Below are 19,733 nucleotides of genomic sequence, written 5' to 3'. Positions count from 1 at the left end.
TTACTAATTTATTTTCTGTAGCGGGTTGTGGGTTTATAGGGGAATAGGGTGGGAAGTAATTTATTTATAATTAATTAAATAATAACATTTATTTAATTGTATTTAATTTTTAATTGTTAAATAATTAATTGTTAATTTGTAATTAATTTGTATTAATAGGTAACTAATTGTAATCATTAATGTTAATTAACAATTTTAGTAGATTAATTATTATATTATATAAAATCGGTAATTACTTTTAATCAATTTTTTATAGATATTAATTTATATATTTTTAAATAATATATGAAGTATTTACTTTCCCTACTGTTGCACTCTTTGGAGTGGGAATAGTAAAATTTTACCCCTAAGCTATCCAACGCTTTCCCTACTGTTGCACTCTTTGGAGTGGGAATAGTAATTTTTACCCCTACGCTATCCAACGCTTTCCCTACTGTTGCACCCACTGGAGTGGGAATAGTAATTTTAACCCCTACGCTATCCAACGCATTGCCTATTGTTGCACTCTTTGGAGTTGGAATAGTAATTTTTACCCCTACGCTATCCAACGCTTTCCCTACTGTTGCACCCACTGGAGTTGGAATAGTAATTTTTACCCCTAAACTACAGAAAAAACTCCCAACGCATCCAAAACGCCTCAGCCAGACTCATACTAGACATCCCCGCCAAGCTCACATTTCCGGTCACCTGAAAGACCTCCACTGGCTCCCGGTCAACAAGAGAATAACGTTCCGTCTCCTCACCCACGCACACAAAGCCCTCTACGACCTAGGACCCGAATGACTCAACACACGCCTGTCTTTTTACACTCCCACCCGCCAACTACGATCGTCCAGTCAAGCCCTCGCCGCAATCCCGCGAATCCGTAGATCCACCATGGGGGGAAGATCCTTCTCCTTCTTAGCGGCCAAAACCTGGAATTCTCTCCCAAACCACCTCCGCCTTACACAGAACCACCTCTCCTTCAGAAAGCAACTAAAAACTTGGTTATTCGATAAGTAAAGCACCCCCCCTCCTCAAGCGCCTTGAGACCCTCTAGGTGAGTAGTGCGCTATACACATTTCTGAACTTGAACTTGAACTTGGAGTGGGAATAGTAATTTTAACCTCTACGCTAGCCAACACTTTCCCTACTGTTGCACACACTGGAGTGGGAATAGTATTTTTTCCCTCTACGCTATCCAACGCTTTCCCTACTGTTGCACTCACTGGAGTTGGAATAGTAATTTTTACCCCTACGCTATCCAACGCTTTCCCTACTGTTGCACCAACTGGAGTGGGAATAGTAATTTTTACCGTTACGCTATCCAACGCTTTCCCTACTATTGCATTCTTTGGAGTGGGAATAGTAATTTTAACCCCTACGTAATCCAATGCTTTTCCTACATTTGCACTATTTGGAGTGGGAATATTAATTTTTACCCCTACGCTATCCAACGCTTTCCCTACTGTCGCACTCTTAGGAGTTGGAATAGTAATTTTAACCCCTACGCTATCCAACGCTTTCCCTATGGTTGCACTCTTTGGAGTTGGAATAGTCATTTTTACCCCTACGCTATCCAACGCTTTCCCTACTGTTGCACCCACTGGAGTTGGAATAGTAATTTTTACCCCTACGCTATCCAACGCTTTCCCTACTGTTGCACCCACTGGAGTAGGAATAGTAATTTTTACCCCTACGCTATCCAACGCTTTCCCTACTGTTGCACCCACTGGAGTGGGAATAGTAATTTTTACCCCTATGCTATCCAACGCTTGCCCTACTGTTGCACTCTCTGGAGTGGGAATAGTAATTTTTACACTTCCGCTATTGTACTGTAATTATATTGGATATTATTTAATTATATTATGTAACTATATATATATATATACGTTGTAACAAATATGATTTAAACATTTTTTTTATAACTCATTATTTATTTAATTATTATAAGTTAATTTAAGTATTTTTAAGTATATTTTAGTAATTCATTTTTAATATTAATTTAATTTAACATTGTTTTTAATAAAGTCGATATTTTTATAAACTATATTTTTGTAAACAATATTTTTTACTCGATATTTTTGTACTTACCTGTTTGTAGATACAAACTCGATATTCTGTCTGTCGATACTTTGTCTACGATATTTTTGATAGTCGATATTATGTCCCTCGATATTATGTCAGTGATCTGTATAGCATCTTTTTGTAGAAGTGCTAGAACTTCCTGTTGAAGCAGAGTTATGTGTTCTGCAGACATTGGACACTGCCTGGGTGGTATGTTTGGGGGGGTTGCTGTGAGTTCTAGGCAGTAGCCGTGTTGGATAATTTGTCTTACCCACCTGTCTGTTGTGATGGAGTTCTAGACAGGTAGGAACTGTGATATTCTGCCCCCCACAGGAGTGGAATGCTGTAGGGAGTCAGAGGGAAGTCACTGTTTAGGAGTGGAAAAGGAGCGGTTGTTGTTACTACCTCTACCTCTTCCCTTGTTGTTATTGCCTGTGTATCCTCCTCTAAAATATCCTTTATTAGAGGAGGTCTGCGTATGTGTTTTAAAAGATGATGTTGTGTCTGCGCCGGTCTGCTTGGAGCCTCCTCTATAAGAGGAGCGGCGAAAGGAACCTCTAGTTTGGGTGGATTGTAATGCCCCCATAGACTTAGCGGTGTATGACACCATCTTCTTCTTTTCTAATGTAATATCTACCTCCGGCCCGAACAATTGGTTCTGATTAAAAGGCTGGTTTAGGATGGTAGTTTGTACCTCTGGTTTAAAACCCGAGATGCGTAACCATGCGTGACGCCTGAGGATAACACTAGTGTTCAATGCTCGGGATGCTGTGTCAGCTACATCTAGTGCACATTTAATTGAGGCATTTGAAATTAATTTGCCTTCTTGTAAAAGTTCTGCTGCCAGATCCTTGTGTTGATCTGGTAGGTGCTCCAATAATTTTTCTAGTTGATCGTAATGAGCCCTGTTGTAGCGTGAGAGTAAAGCCTGTGTGTTTGCTATGCGCCATATGTTTGTTGCTTGTGCAGCAATTTGTTTTCCCGACGCATCAATAATTTTGGACTCTTTGTCAGGCGGGGGGGTGTCCCCAGAAGTTTGAGAATTGGCCTCTTTGCGTGCATTTGACACTACCAAGGAGTCTAATGGCAGATGGCTCTTAGTGTATACTGGATCAGCTGGTGCTGGCCTATACTTTACTCCATTCTAGGATTTAACACCCTACACCTTACTGGATCTTTAAAAATCTCTGGAGCATGTTTAATGACTCCCCTAATCATTGGTAATATTTGGGTAGACCTCTGTGACTGTTTGAAAGTGTCTAACAAGACGTCCTCCTCAATGGCATCAGAGTGCATAGGAACCCCATGGTAAAGTGCGGCTCTGTTTAATAAATGATTAAAACTAATACTGTCCTCTGTAGGGGAAGGTTTTGTTGGGTAGTACTGAGGATCAGGGATGTCTGATGCATTATTTGGAGCAAAATTATATGTATCATCATCCTTAGGGTATTCTGTGTTAACATCCTCATCTAAAGGGTATGTATGTGGCTCTGGAACATCATCCCCCCCACCCAAATCATACTCCTCATCAGTGTGGTGTGATGATCAAGGAGAGTGAATAGGAGAAGTTATAGGTTCCACATATGGAGTAACAGGAGAGGAAGAAGGTGAAGGAGAGGAAGGGTGCATTGGAGAAGTTGCACAGTCCTTTTTGGCAGGAACCACAGGTGTAAGTGTTGTGTCTGCTGGTCTCTTTTTATAAGGGATTGCTTCCACATGTCCAGTTTTTGGATTAATATGGACCTTTTTCTGTCTAGGATCTGGTCTAAACAGTTCTTCCTCTTCTATAATCTTCTTCGGAGCCGATAGAGGTTGTTTAGTGCTTTTTGCCTTATGAGGAGTAGCTGAGTCTTTTGGCAATGTTTTCGGTACCGAAGGTTGTTTATCCTTATCTGGGGTCTTTGGTACCGATATTAGAGGTTTCGGCGTGGAGACAGGTTTTGCTGGTCCTGTGGCGCCGGAAACTGGCTTCCCCTCTTTGTTTTTTGAACCGGAAGGTTTCGGAGTCGAAGCTTTCGGGTTTAGTACAGGTTTTGGCTTCGGCACCGATGGTACGGGTGCCGAAGTGTGCTTCTCTTTGGGCGCCGAAGGGTGTTTTATCTTCGGTGCCGACGAGTCCTTCAGTGTCGAAGGATGTTTTGGTGCCAATGGAGTAGGTGTAACTGGCACATGGTGTTTCTTCGGTGCCGAGGCACCGGAAGGCTTATTCTCTTTCCTCGGAGCCGGGCCCGAAGGCGGGGCGTTAGAGGGTAAATGTCGGTCTCGACTGGGTCCCATGGGCGGAGTGCTGACCGTTGCCTTCTGTTTGGGTAATGTCTGTCGTGCAGGGGCAGATGTACTCACGGGTTCGAATCAGGCGAGTCCTCCTCTGCGCCGAGTGGAGCCTCGTCCTCGGAGATATCTTCATTTGGATATTCGTCCTCGGAGACGTCCTCTTCAAAGATGGCCGCTGGTGCTGATCTCCTCATTTCGTGTCGACGGGCCCTCCGATCTCGAATGGTCTTCTTCGATCGGAAGGAGGCACAGGCTGTGCAGGTCGACTCGTCGTGTTCTGGCGAGAGACAGAGGTTGCAAACCTCGTGATGGTCGTTATGAGGGAATTTTGCTCGACATACCGGGCATCTTTTGAATGGAGTTCTATCCATGAGGCGTAAGCCGCACGGCGCCGATGGGCCCAACGGCCCGCGTCGACGCATCGGAATGTAGCTGGTGATGTCGAAAGTCTATTCGATATCCAAAGAAGTTTGTTTGAAGTTTCTCGCTTCGAAAAAGCAGAAAAAGTCATTTTCTAGCCGAAGCGGAAAACTTTCATCCAAACCCAGTGGCGGAAAAAACAATCTGAGGATGGAGTCAATGACCATGCGCAGTATTGTCCAAGGGAGGAGTCACCTATCTTGTGACTACAAAAGACTTCTTCCAAGAAGACAACAGCCCATCCGAGCCCAACACCAGGTGGCGATCTATTGCTAAATGTAGGATCTGCGGCTCATATGCCTCGAACCCATAACTTTCCCAACCGAGTACTCAGCTGGAAACCGGTAACTCACTTACCTGTCATTGGATAACATTGACCAATTTTGACTCAAAAATTTTCTAAGTGTGGAGTTTTGAAAACTGAAACTATTCATATCAAATCAGCCAAATTCCGAAGTACTCACCTGTGATCAGGGAAGAAGCTAGTACTGTACCTGTCAGCTTAGTACTGAACCGCAAAAGTAATCCTTAATGGGTTTACTAGTAATATGTATTTTCTCCATAGGAACCCAGTGTCTACTTTTGAAAACATGAAATAGTCTTTAAAAATCACACAAAATACTGAAACGCAATTACCTACCTGTTTTGAGTTAAGACGCCGGTGCTGGCCCTAGGAGACCAGTGCTGGGTTACCAAAGTAACACGATTGTACTTTACCTGAAACCTTAATTTTCTCCCATTGAATAAATTGTCAGATTTTCATTGAAAAGTTTCTAAGTGTGAACTTTTAAAACAGCTTTATATTCATGAAAATTCACTACAGTAACTAAAACGTTTTTGCTAACCTGGTTTCAGCTTAGACCCCAGGACTGAATATAGGACCTAGTCCTGGGACTACTTGAGCAATCTATAGATAGTAATCAACTGTACTTACATGTGGAAAACCCATTGAGCTCAATGCTATAGTGTATTTTAAGATTGTGTTGTTTACTGTCAATACTGTATTAATTGTGTGCACAAACTTTATTGCTCCTTTGCAGTGAAATTACATGAGAGAACTCATAACAAGAAAAGTATATTTTTATAACAGTTGGTTCTAAAAATAAAACACCTATATCTGTGGATATAAAAACAATTTGCCTGGAGTTCAGTCCTTGAGTATGTGAAACCTTTTGCTGACTGAGTGTGTACAACAAATACTTTACACTGTTCTCTGGTACTGCCCTTACTGCTCGACCAAGCTACCACTTTGGAGAGTAAGGTCAGTTCTGACTTTAACCTCTGTTATACCTCTGGGGTTGCGGGACTCTATACACACTGTGCTTCATTCTAGTCCAGTATATATAGAGCCACTTTCTCACACTTGCCGACTCAGCTGTGGCCATGTCATTGATAATCAGGAATTTCAGCAGTTGTTAGTTTGTTCACATAATTAGGCAGGGGGAGCACTTATTGATCAAAATCCTGCCTGAACAGTAACCCATAGCTAACCTGACACTCTAGGAGCTGATTCAAACATATTACTCTCCAGGGTTCAACTGAAGGAAATAGGAAAGGGGATAACATTCTCTAGTGTTCAAAAATTAGGGTTACCAGGGGAAGAACTCACAATCCTTTTTGAAGAGTTGAGTAGCACACCGACTTGAGCACAATCGCACTGTGCTTAGCTACCTTGGGGCATTATACCAACCTGGTGAAATGGGCTCAACTTATACTGCCATGGTGTCTAACGAGCATCCAAAAGGTTTTGTCCCTAAAGGACATTCTACTAGAATTACCTGGTGGGGTGCACATCTTCCTGAACTTTAACAAGTGAAGCAGCTAAAACATTTCATCCATCCCTGGGGGAAGAGGGAGACAAAGAGAGGAGGACAGGCAGCCAAGTGTGGCCACTGCCATAGCAGTCACTAGAGTGCACTGCATTCGACCAGAGAAGATGGCATGCAGACTGGGGTGTAATGGCCCTTGTATATGGTCACCTAGTGCTTTCCGAGCACTTGTACTCCACGTCTAAAAATAAAAATCAATTTTCTCCTGTTTGGTGTGGCCACTTTTACTCTCCATACATGCTAGGCCGTTCAAGTGAGATCTCATCCCATCAGAAGCAAACACATGCATGCACAATATGGTTGATTCTCAGATGTGACAAACCGTAGATATGCAGGAAAGCTGCGGCAAAACACTTTTGCCACTATGTGCATGCCTTGAAACCAGAGAATCGTACCATAGCTGAAGAGTGAAAAAGCAAGGAAATGGAAGATTAGTTCAACAGAATCAGGTTGTAATTCCCACTAATGCACAACTGCCTGGCACAGGAGATACGGCGCATGGCTACAAATATGCAGTAACCCTTGAGCAGTACCGGCAGCACATATCTGCAATACAAACCAAGTTAAGTAGCAGTTTCCAAAACCAGAGACAGTTAAAAATACCCACATGTTGGGAGAATTAGGGAGCCAGAACATGGCTAGAAGCTGAAATCCTAGCCAAATGTAGATGAGAAGAGGGATTTTAATTGCTGAACAATAGCTGGAGAGGAGTTTAATTTAAAAAAAAGATAATTTATGACTTATCTAGTACTTCTTTAAGAAAACTGAAGACAAATATATTTCCTGGAAGGACGATGTCAAAAGAGGAAGAAGTCAACAGGTCAATCTTAAAATCACTTTTATTTGAAATGTGCACGATTGTTGTTGCCAATTCTGTAAGATTAATGTGCTCAACGTCTTACACAATTTAGCTATGTATGCAGAAGTTGAAAATCTCATTTTCAGACTTCAGTGTAATACCTCCTTTTGCTTCCTGACTAACTCTATTGCCTTTTGGGAAATACAATCAGTAGTATCGGATCTGTAATACCCTCAGGGAATACTGCAAATATATGTTTTAGTGTATTATAAAAAACTATTATAGACTTAATAGCCTATTTAACAATGAAAGGTACAAATAAGGTAGCACACAGGTAGCACAATCTAGCAGTCACAAATTTACATCCAACCCCTTGCTGGGTTATCTTTTAATACACGAGACTGCCGGTGACAGAAATGGGGTTTGGGCTTTCTATTAAAAATATACACAAACTTGAAGAACAACAATAGCACCAAGGCTACCTTGGAAAGGCTAGACAATTCTAGTGGTTTGAAAATTGCTTCTAAAATGAAGAAGGTAGCCACAAAACCAAAACTGCATTAAGGCCACCACAAATATAACTTCTATAAAGACAATTTTAGCACTTCTGGTAAATGGTTTTGAATGTTTCCAAGTGCCTTAACGAAAGAGGCATGTTCTGACTTTACATTAACCTAGTAGTGGGTTAAAAAAGAGCAGTGTGAAAATGTTTCTAACATATGGTGAGATTCACAAGCATTACCAATTCTGGCAAGCAACTAAACAGACACAAAGTGTCCTCACTTGTCTCTATATCTTATGCTGCCAATGCAGTCCTCCATCTTTATTACTTATCACTACAGAAAATGACCTCTTATACATTGCATGGTGGTTGGACCCTTAAATGTATCCTCACCCCCCACGACAAGTGTTGGTAAAATGTAAATGGTTTCAAAAAACAGAACTAAAAGGAGTGTGTGATGGCAAGGCACAGTTGCTAACATTAGGCATTGAACTCTTTTATTGCTAAAATTACTACTTACAGCAGCCAAAAAAACAATGAAAGAATTTAAAACCTCAAAATAGTCCAAGAGGTTTCATAAGCAGTCATAAGTCTCCGGTCTTCTTTCAGTAACCTGATCCCATGTGTTTTACAATAGTGGATTAAATGCCTCATAGAAATGTAAGGTTGGGATTGTAAATGAGTGAGGTATTGGTAGGGTAACAGCATACATCATGCAGAATCTGGGACAGTGAGGACAATCCCAAAAATGCTAATTTTAAGTTCAGGTGAAAAGCAAACATTGGTGTAAATTTAGATAGTAATTTGGTTGAGTCACGTATTTTAGCAAGTATTGGCTGCGTTTGAATATGAAAATAGAGTTTTGCCGATTTACAGAGGAATCCAGTCACAGAAGTCAGGTGAAGAAAATGGCCAAATAAAAAAACACCTGCAAAGAAGATGAATTGATGGTTCTGATTCTGTTTGAAGGGGAAAATAAGTATCCCTGTCTATTCCATTAAGTGCTGGTAAGTCCAGTGGACATGTGCCCAAGTTAGTTCTCGAGGTTAGTCAGATCAGGTCAGTTGGCATATTTCAGAGAGTTGGCTGGTGTCAGGGCCTTTGCAGAAGAATAACAAACTCACAGTAGGGTCTTGGACCTCAGCAAAAAAAGCACAGATTTAGATGGGCCTATCGGAAATAGATATGCTGGTGTCGGGAGTTATGGTAGTTATTGTAGAGGTGATACATTAAATCACAGGGTTGCATGAAAAGGGTTTTATTGCATAAAACAATGAATGTTGAAAAATTGAGTACGTTGCAAAATGGTGTATGGTCTCTCAGTAAGTCATAATGTGCATGTCAAGAAGTTTTTGAGAAGTGTGAGGCTGCCTACACAACATTATACTGTGAGAGGTGGGCAGAGTCTGTTACGTCTCTTGGAGACTCTGTGTAACCAGACGTTGAATTTTAAAAGATTAACATGGAATTTAAATAGTTGCAACATCTGGTATCTTGCAATGGGCTTCAGATGTAAAGACACTATATGTCACTCTTGGAGAATAATATCTTGACATCTAGTCATATGTACCCTTTTTTTTCAAGAAATGAAAATGAGAGGTTGTTTGGGGTCAGATGTTTAAATAACTGAAGGAAAAGATTGCTACTGCCCCGCTGTGGCAAGGCCTTGAACAGATATAATGTTAGCCTCCTTGCCTTCCTACAGTTCAGCAGGAAGTAAATCATGATTTCATTAAATGTACAAATGCTGACATGATCCCACTCTGAAATAATGTTTGAATTAGGGATTTTTCAGGGTATTCGTTTTTCCCTGTTTGATAAGTGAAGGATGCAATGTAGGAGGAGCAATAGGAAAGAAACGCAGGTGATGGCTCGATAGGTGCAAAAGATGATAGGAAACTTTTCTTTGCACTGGTGTTTCAGTGTACTGACAAACCTGAAGGAGACTGCTGAGTATTCCCACAACTTCTGGGACATTCTGAAGTTTTAAACTCTTTCTTTTTATTTAAGTAGCTGCATTCATAACATTAGCTAGCCTCAGTGTCTTTAATACAACCACAACTTTCATTCCACAAAGGTTCAGATAATTTGAATTATCTCCCACCCGCTACGACTTTGTAGGAATAGAACCAAACATGTGCAGCCGAGACAACCGACCGCAAACGTTGCAGAGTGAGCGAGCTGCCCTATTTAAGATCCCACCTCCTGAAGTACACTTCTGTCTCCAATGTATGTATCTTAACCCGGGTCTCTTTGTTTTGCATTCAATATTTACAGTTTGCATCATGATAATCAAATATTCTGCCTCAATAAACATGCTACTTTTCACACCATTTCCACTACCTTTCACGCATGGTATAGTAATACATTGACTGACAATCTGTCTAGTGACAGCAATGCCCACTCATATTCTGCATACTGGTCATCTTTGGAGGAAAGCACAATAAACAGGAAAGAACACCCCCATTGTTCAAGATGCTCAGTGTAAGAATCTTCATTACTTGAGGAGTGGACCGTTCACTGTATTTAATTCGGAAGATACAGGATAGACTTTCTGAGGTAGCCATGAATTGTACAACACTGGAAACCAAAGGAAATAGCACCATTCTGAGTAACACGCGGAGATCGCATGGCATGAGCCTGTCCCTCCTTGACTATGCAATGTTGCATATCTCATCCGCATAGGCCATTACAACATTATTTCTCTCTCCCAATAGTTGCGAAGTCCCGGTCTGTTCTAAACTTTGAAGCAGACCTGATGGGTCAATCAATTCATCAGCTTTTCTTAACATTTCTGAGGGTTTTTTTTCAAGTCTTAAGTTGTAAGGTTGTATTTCATGTTCTTTCTACAAGTTCTTCATACACACTTGACATCGGCTCACACGCGTGCGGAGCTGTCCAGCTTTGAGTGTTTCTGAGGGTGGTGCACCAATGAACTGACGTGATTCTTCCACCGTGGTTAACCAAAAGCTGTACTTGTTTGCAAAATAATGGCAGGTTCCTCTGGCGCCATTGCATTCAATGAATGGTGTAGCACGAAAATCCTCGAGGCATGAGCCCGGCGATACCAGGGACTGCCCACCACCTTCTGCACCTGCAGCAGTGTGCTAAGACAAAAAAGAAATTTGGTTACAGAAAGCAGTCTTGTTACCACACAGAATTTCAAAGTTTAGCGTGTCAACTTCAGCAAATGTATCGTTTTAAAAACTACCTACCAAGTAAAAAGCTCTGGTCCAAATTACAAAGAAAAACTCTCCACCAAAATGGAGTACATAAAACAATCTCTCTCCAGCCAAACTACTAGATAGTGTTTGTTTGTCCCTATAATTTTCTCACAGTGCACCAAAACCATCATGACCTAGAGCACCTCTAATGGGCTAGAATGAAAATCTAGAAAGCGATATTGAGAGGGTGCCAGGGCTTAAAGTTTTGAAAGTGAGTTTCGTCCTAATGCCTTTAACTAGGGTCTGCACTCTACATGAGTCAAACATACCATTTTGCTTACTGAAAATGTTGATTTTTATCATGCACTGCACAAAATTGCCATGTTTTCATTAACCACATTCACAAATTATTTTGTTACTGTTAGGAGAAAGTAATGACTGAAGAAACAAGCATTTACGCGAGTTTGAGCTATTAGCATTGTAAACGATAATGCCTTTTATTTATGTTTTGGTTTTTAAAACATATATAAAAGGCATTGTCATTTACAATGTTAATAGCTTAAACATTCACAAATGCGAGACATATTGCATTGCAAATGCTTTTTATAGTTTGCACCTTGTTACCAGCTGCTTTCCCTTGATGGTAATTTGTGACTGGAAAAACAACTTTTTGCAACTATTCACTAATTGAAAATGTTTGGTACACTGCAGCTGTGAATTTCAATTTAGTAATCGCAATTCGGTAATTTCACTTTCATGCAAATTGCAAAGTAGTTGGGGGCAAGTGCTAGGATAATTATCACCAGCCAACTCTGAATTTTATCACGGAGATAGCGTGCTATGAGCAAATGCTTATCTCCAAAACGATAAAATTCAGAGCGCAAGCTGCCAATTCTTAGATTATAGCTGGAAATACAGCGATAATCCCACAAGGTTTGGCAATAGCTTGCTGATATGGATAGACATACTTAGCCATGATATCCACCTTACATAGGATATCATGGCTAAGTCAGAAAAATGAGTAAAAAAGGGAGAGGTACCCCTTGAGTCAGCCAAGGGAAATGGGGTTATTAAACCAAGGAAGAAGAGGATTCCCTTGAGACAAAGCTAAGTGGAGGTTTAGAATACTAAACCTTACAGTGTCAAAGTTACATACAACAGAAACATATGAAAGTTAAAAATTCATTTATTTTGAATAAATTAAAACACACAATAGGGCATTCAAGGCAGACCCCCACAGGCAGCGGAACATTTCCATAAGGAATAGGTATTTTAACAAAGGTCAGGATAGACTACCAGATGGACATTGGAATCTCGTGCCATTCAAGTAGACAATTACTGAAATAGCCAAGAGGGAGAAACAGACTAGAAGGGACTAACTCTAAAATCAAGCTACCCTAACTGGGACTTCATGAACACTCCAAATGGCAACCCTGGCCTAGCCTTTAAATAAATCGAACAAAATCTATCTTTTACATTTCGCCAACAAACCTGGAACGGCGAACCAAGGGGAACTTTTTCGAACTTAAATAGGTATAACAGGACAACCCACTAGTAGCAGATACTATAGAAGGCTCAAGTAATACTGCTTTCTGGTTTCAAGAAGTTTTACTCAGAAGACTTATATAAGTCCATCTTTCAACTCAGGGGCGATTGTTAACACTCCCTGGTGAGGACAGAATAAATCTTGTCTTGATAAAGGTGGTAACCAATAAGAGAACCCACCGAAACGCGTCGACGCTACTTACCGTACAATTCAAGTCTCCATAACCAGATTTGATATGCCGATGTCGTAGCAGTACAACACTGGTTGTTAAACCACGGAGCAGGAATGTACAAGTTGTAACCAACAATTTTTATGTTGTACCCATCTTTGTCTGTTCTCGATAGTGCGGGTCATTATTGAGTGAATTGTTTTATTGTGTTTTTATTCTTAGGGATTTAGATTAGTTTGCCCTATTGTGTGTTTTAATTTATTCAAAATAAATGAATTTTTAACTTTCATATGTTTCTGTTGTATGTAACTTTGACACTGCAAGGTTTAGCATTCTAAACCTCCACTTAGCTTTGTCTCAAGGGAATCCTCTTCTTCCTAAGTCAGAAAAATACCAGACGTTAAAAAGCCATTAATTATAATGGGGTGACCCAGTGACCCACAGAACCTGGGTAATAAGCTTCAAGCAAACACATGTCGGAATTCAAAACAATTTCTTAGTTCAGTTAAATTATACTTAATGCCTATAGTGTATTTCACATTATTAATCATGGAAATACTCCATATGAAGAACACACACCACAATTTGTAGTTTTTTTCAAGGTTATTATTATTTTTGTCACCTTTCATGAATTAATTCAAATATAAAAACTTGGCTGTCCAAAAGCAACTGAAATCACAATTCGGGTGAAGTGCTGAGGTGAGTGATAGTGATCAGTGATTAGGTGAATGTTCAGTGACACAATAACATGTAAATACATAAGATAACATCAGTCCAAGGTTTTACATTAGTAATCTTCAACAACAAGATTACAAATTTTTTCTGTTGAGACATAGTATGAACCGATTGATAATATAAAGTCGACGTTTCGACCCTAGAAGATGGTGCGGACTTATTAGCAACCGTATCGGGTCTTCATCAAGACAAAAAGGGGGAGGACAACCTTGTATTTTTGTAGATATGGAGGCTTCTTCACGTAGCCTCTGGCATCGGGGTGTCCACCCTCACCCTTGTAAGTGTTTCTCAAGCAGGGTATCTTAACATTATTTGGAGATTTCTTCACCATCCGGTGGAAAAATTGGGATTAAAGTGCCGCAAACGCGATCACTTGAGGAGCAGAACAGCAGGCGTCTGTGTCGGTCTCCGGTCAGTTCTTCATATGGAGTATTTACATGATTAATAATGTGAAATACACTATAAGCATTAAGTATAATTTAACTGAACTAAGAAATTGTTTTGAATTCCGACAGGACCATTGTTTGCTTGAGACGTTAAAAAGCAGCGTTAACCGCGGTTAGCGCTGCTTTTTTAATCGCGAATAGGTTTAGCGATATCCTTGATCATGGGAGAAAGGCCGCTTAGCGAACTTTCTCCTATTATTTTACTCTGGAATGCCCCCTTTGCATCTCATTAGAGATGCAAGGGGAAGCGTAGAGTGAAAGGGTGCTAACATGCAAATTTGCGTGTTAGCACCCTGTTGCTGATAGGGCGCTAGTTTTATCTAAAAGCCAAAAAAGCAGAGATTAAGCCCTTGTTGATATGCCCCCGAGGGGCATATTAACAAGCGGCAGCGAAAATTATCGCTGACCGCTGTTAGTGTTAAAAAATATATCGCCGGCTATCCCTGGCGATAATCGCCATGGTAGTGCAGTATTATCTACACTGAGTGCCATGGCGATTAAAAAAAACAGGGATAGCAGGAATATCGCCGTTTTACATTGAATAACGCTGGATTTCCAGCGATATTCAATGAAAAACTGCGATAACCTTGGTGATAGTGACTGTGGTTGCAGTCACATCATCCCATTACAGGTATGCCTAAGTCTGAAAATTAGCAGACTTCAAAAAGCAGCGTTAACCGTGGTTAGCGCTGTTTTTTTTAATCTCTAAGAGGGTTAGCGTGAAGCTTGATAATAGGAGAAATGTCGCTTTGTGACATTTCTCCTATTATTTTGCTTTGGTAGAGCCAAAAAAAGCGGAGATAAATCCCTTGTTAATATGCCCCGTGGTTTGCACACATGTTTTTGCAACTACAACATTTTTAGTTTTTTGTACATTGCATTCCTAATTTTTAGCGTTCTCTAGCCAACTGGTAACTGACTTGCAATTAGCTAAACTTGTGTACTTCGAGCCATTAATGTTTGGCTTAATATCAGAGAAACATGGAAACACACCGTACTCAGACACACAGACTCATCCAACCCACTAGTACACGCTCAACACATATACGCTGAGGCACTCAAAGAAACACCCAGACAAACCCACACGGACATACATACATCCAGGCACCTCATCACACTATCTTGGATCCACACACATTTGCATAAATTTCAGACCCTCTGGGAAACTCGCACCTACTGTCAGACAGACATACACAAACAACAATACAAATGTTGTATTTGGATAATAACACAGATCCACGCTAAGAAGCGTAACGACCTGAGCCACAGTCCATACAGAACACACCTAAAAACGCGCACAGAAAGAAATGTGCAGGCCCACACTGTCAGTGACAGAATCTAGCTCTTCCGGTGAGAGGGCTCAGTGGGTAATTCTCCAGCTGTCAACCCCTGCACACCAGAGGTCATCGGTTGGGATCCCCATGGGGCTGACCTCACTCTTTTCTCCTTCCAAGGTCGATAATGCAAGCATGCATTTCTGCTGGATAACAATGAGTGAACGTACAACTTGTCATTTGAAGCAGCACTACTCTCTGCAGGTTGGGCGTGGTTTTTGGATTCAATTTTATGACCAAAAATGTGTCTTGTGTGTTGGCACTCGAGTGAGAGAAGCGTGAATAAAGTGGTTAAATGATTAACAAAGTATTGTAAAGACAGGGGAGTAACAATAACAGTCATCAGAAATATGTCCCTTGGTAGTGTGCTGATGTGAGAGAGGTGCCCCGCCCGCTCACCTGCACTGACAAAGCTTCCCCGGAGACCAACTGAGGCGAAGAAACGAACAAGCATTTACAATGCTATAGGTGTCGCAATTGCAAGTTTTTAACCTCTGGCATTGTAAAAAAGAAAGAGCACAGTATCCCTTAAGCGGGCGCCGCGCTCCAAATTAAAGTATAAATAAACGGAGCGCGTGTCCCTGAAGCGGGCGCAGCGCTCAGCATGAACATACAACAACAACAAAAAAAAGCAGCCGCCAATGTCAATAAACTAAATAGTGCTCACCCACTAGATAAAGCATGCCGTGTTACGAGCAAAGTAAAAGGTCCAGTCCTTATGGCCGGCAACAAATGGAGACAGGACGGTGCCAAGGCGGGACTTAGAAGCCTCATAATGAATCGGAAGCCAGCGCTTACCAAGGACAATGATACCAGCCAATGATAAATATGGGAGGTGAGTAAGCGAGGCTTCCTAAAGCATACTCGACTACAGCATGCCTTGCAGAGCGAGCAGCACATGCGCGCAGCTGCTAGGCTCAACCTAAAAACAACTGGGTATATATAACAGCCGTGGTGCCAAAACAACAACACCTCTGAAACAAAGGAAAAAAGAGATCTGCTTGTAACTAAAACCCAAATAAGATACTGTAATTCTAGGAGAAGAGCCTTCATACTCGAACAGAAGACGCGTACGTGAGCTGCCGGAGACATTGAACAGTTGATCCAGAATGCAGATGACTGGCAAAGTAAGTGAATCTATATTTACTCACACAGATGATGATCGTCTACTTTCAACAACCTCAGTGTCAATGCATCCCTTTCATAGGCAAGAATTAGGCAACATGGAAAGGTGAAGTGACAGAGTTGGACACATAAAAGTCACCCAGCTGACTTACCATAAGGAAAGAATATCCAATCCACAGACTGCGCCAGCCTTCTGGGCACTTGGGAATTGTTGTGTCCTGGCTGTGTACAGCCACTGCCTGCGATGGAACCTCACATACAGAGCAGCGACTAATGTACTCTGAAATCTGAGTGCTGCTGACGGGCATCATGGGAATAGGAGCAGAGGTGGAGAGCCAATAGGACTTATCATTTCTACTGGCAAAGTAGCACACTTCATTAATGTTACAATAAATGAATGGCATGGTGCTGAAACGCGGCAAGCATGACCCGGCAAGTCCTGCAAGAAAAGGTGAAATGCCACATTAAAGCACATTTTATCGATTTTCTCACTCTAAGACAATTAATGAACTATCAAATCCCAGACTGAAGACATAATTTATTTAAAAGCCACAGGTCATGATAGGATATGACGGAAGACGTCTGAGCATGCTTTATGCTCTTACTTACAACTGACTATGCATATAAGAACATTATTTAAATACTATGTTCAGCTTTGGTCGACACAACATGAAAAGACGCAGATAAACTTAAGAAATGTAAGAGTAAAGATACAAAATTATTTACAGTAGGGATGTGTTTAATACCAGAAGAAAGCTTGACACATAAGGAAAATGCTACTTACCAGTATGCATCTGTTCTTGGCATGTAGAGCATGTAGAGCTGCAGAGTTACACACTGTGCATAGATCGCCACCTAGTTTTGAAGCGTGGCTCAATGATTAGAGCGGCAGACCCTGATGCAGAGGTCTAGCCCGGGACCAGGGTTCAATTCCCCGCCTCGGCGGGTCTTGGGCTCAAAATTCCACGGACCTGATAATTCTCGCCTCGGTGCCTATTCCAATCATGGAGTCCCACTCTGCAACTCTGGGCAATAGCTTGCTTAATCTCCACAATGGCCCCCACAACGCTAAGGATGCCTGGCCTCCACCTTGGGGGTGCCCAGGAGTGGACGCCTCACAGGGAAAGCCAGGATGGGTTCCACAGCGGTATTCGTACAAGCGCCTTGAGACCCTTGCGGGTGAGTAGTGCGCTATACAAGTATCAATTTACAATTTACATTAGTGTTGGGCCTGGATTTGTTGTTGTCCTGAAAAGTTCTATGAATGTCACGAGATAGGTGACCCCTCCTTTGGACCACATTGCGTATGGGCATCGGCTCCATCCTCAGATTGTTTTTCGCCATTAGGAAATGATGGAGCTTTGCAAGAAAAGGAAGGTTGCCCATGTAATCTGTATCTAATTAAGATAATACTGGAACAGACAAGGGTAGCCGGGGAGGCGGTGGGTGTGTGCAACTCTGCAGCTCTACATGCTAAGCACAGATGCATACTGGTAAGTAGCATTTTCCGTTCGAGGCATATGAGCTGCAGATTACACACTGTGCACAGATTGTATAGCAGTACCCACTGTTAGCGGCGACCACCCCTGTCTGTTGCAGTAGTTTGAAATAATGTTTTGAGAACAGCATGGCCCACATTAGCTTTTTGTTTGGTTTGCACATCTACACAATATTGTTTTGTGAATGTGTGCGGTGTAGACTATGTAGCTGCTCTGCAGATGCCATCTAGGGGAATGTTCCCTAAAAATGCCATTGAAGCCCCTATCTCCCTTGTAGAGTGGGCTTTAGAAGGAACAGATAACGTTCGTTTAGCTTTGTGGTAACAAATCTGTATGCATTTGACAATCCATCTAGCTATCCCTGATTTTGAAATGGGATTACCCTTGTGTGGTGGTGAGAAAGACACAAAAAGTTGTTTTGTCTTACAAAAGGGTTGTGTCCTCTCGATGTAGTATAGCAATGCCCTTTTGATATCTAGAGTATGAAGAGCTCTTTCTGCTACTGTCTTTGGCTGCGAGAAGAAAACGGGCAGTTCCACAGATTGATTGAGGTGGAAGGGAGAAATGACTTTGGGCAGGAATTTTGGATTAGTACGTAGAACGACCTTATTATGATGCATTTGCAAGAAGGGTTCTTGAATGGTTAGTGCTTGTAGTTCACTAACTCTCCCCAGATAAGTAATAGCTACTAGGAACGCAACCTTCCATGTTAAAAATTGTAGTTCACATTTGTGTAAGGGTTCGAAGGGAGGTCCCATTAGCCGTGTGAGAACAATGTTTAAATTCCACACAGGTGAACGTGGTACCCTGGGAGGAATTATTCTCTTAAGGCCTTCCATAAAGGCTTTAATAGTAGGCATATAGATGCGGTCGGTTTTGCAGACATGCTGCTATTGCAGCAAGATGCAGTCTAATAGACGTGTAGGCTAAGGTACATCTTTGGAGATGCAGTAAGTAGCCTATGATGTGTTGAATAGAAACGTCTAGGGGATTAATATTGTTGTTGTGACAATATATTACAAAGTGTTTCCACTTAACTGTATAACATGCTTTAGTAGTTGGACGTCTAACTTCTTTTATGACATTCATGCAGTCTGGAGGAAGGTTAAGATATCCAAATTCTAGGAATTCAGGAGCCAGATCGCAAAGTTGAGCTGATCTGGGTCCGGGTGCCTGATCTCTCCACGGTTCTGTGTTAAAAGGTGTGGAGACAGGTACAATTTTTGGTGCGGTACTACAGACAGTTGTAGCAGTGTGGTGTACCATGGCTGTCTGGCCTATATTGGAGCAGCTAGGATGAGATTCAGAGAATGCTCCTGTAGTTTGCGTACTACTAGTGGCATGAGTGGCAGAGGTGGAAAAGCGTATGCAAATTTGTTTGACCAATTCATCCATATCGCATTGCCTTTGGACAGTGGGTATGGATATCTGGCGGCGAAGCTTGGGCATTTGGCGTTTTTGTGGGTGGCAAAGAGGTCTATCTGAGGTTGTCCCCACATCTGAAAGAATGGTTGAAGAACTTGCACATGAAGTTCCCACTTGTGGGTCTGTTGTGTCTGACGACTTAACAGATCCGCTATGGTATTTTGTACTCCCGGAACATGCTAGGCTAGAAGGAATATGCTTTGAGGTATAGCCCACCGCCATATGTCCTGTGCTAGTTGAGAGAGTTGCAGGCGTGTGTTCCACCCTATTTCTGTATGTAATACATGGCTGTCATGTTGTCCGTGCGGACTAACACAGCTTTGTTTGATACTTCCTTTTGGAAAGCTTTTAGTGCTAGGAATATAGCTAGTAACTCCAGATGATTGATCTGGAGTAACTTTTGTTGCAGTGTCCACCTGC

At 41.6% G+C, this 19,733-nt stretch overlaps 1 protein-coding gene across 2 annotated transcripts in view; it reads right to left on the bottom strand.

Moving 5' to 3' along the window:
• Positions 1-7,390: 7,390 nt before the first annotated feature.
• The window catches only part of COL4A6 (collagen type IV alpha 6 chain), a 759,488-nt gene continuing 747,145 nt past the window's right edge, over positions 7,391-19,733 (bottom strand). For both annotated transcript variants that reach the window (XM_086918466.1, XM_086918467.1), the window contains exons 46-47: positions 16,542-16,828; positions 7,391-10,977 (exon numbers count right to left, since the gene is read on the bottom strand). In XM_086918466.1, the coding sequence (XP_086774592.1) occupies positions 10,717-10,977; positions 16,542-16,828 (548 nt within the window). In that variant the 3' untranslated portion in view covers positions 7,391-10,716. The remainder of the gene's footprint in view (positions 10,978-16,541; positions 16,829-19,733) is intronic.

Source organism: Lissotriton vulgaris, chromosome 4_1 (genome assembly GCF_964263255.1).
Source record: "Lissotriton vulgaris chromosome 4_1, aLisVul1.2, whole genome shotgun sequence".
Taxonomy (NCBI): domain Eukaryota; kingdom Metazoa; phylum Chordata; class Amphibia; order Caudata; family Salamandridae; genus Lissotriton; species Lissotriton vulgaris.
Note: the sequence above shows the minus strand (reverse complement) of the source record. Positions and strands in the feature narration are given on the sequence as shown.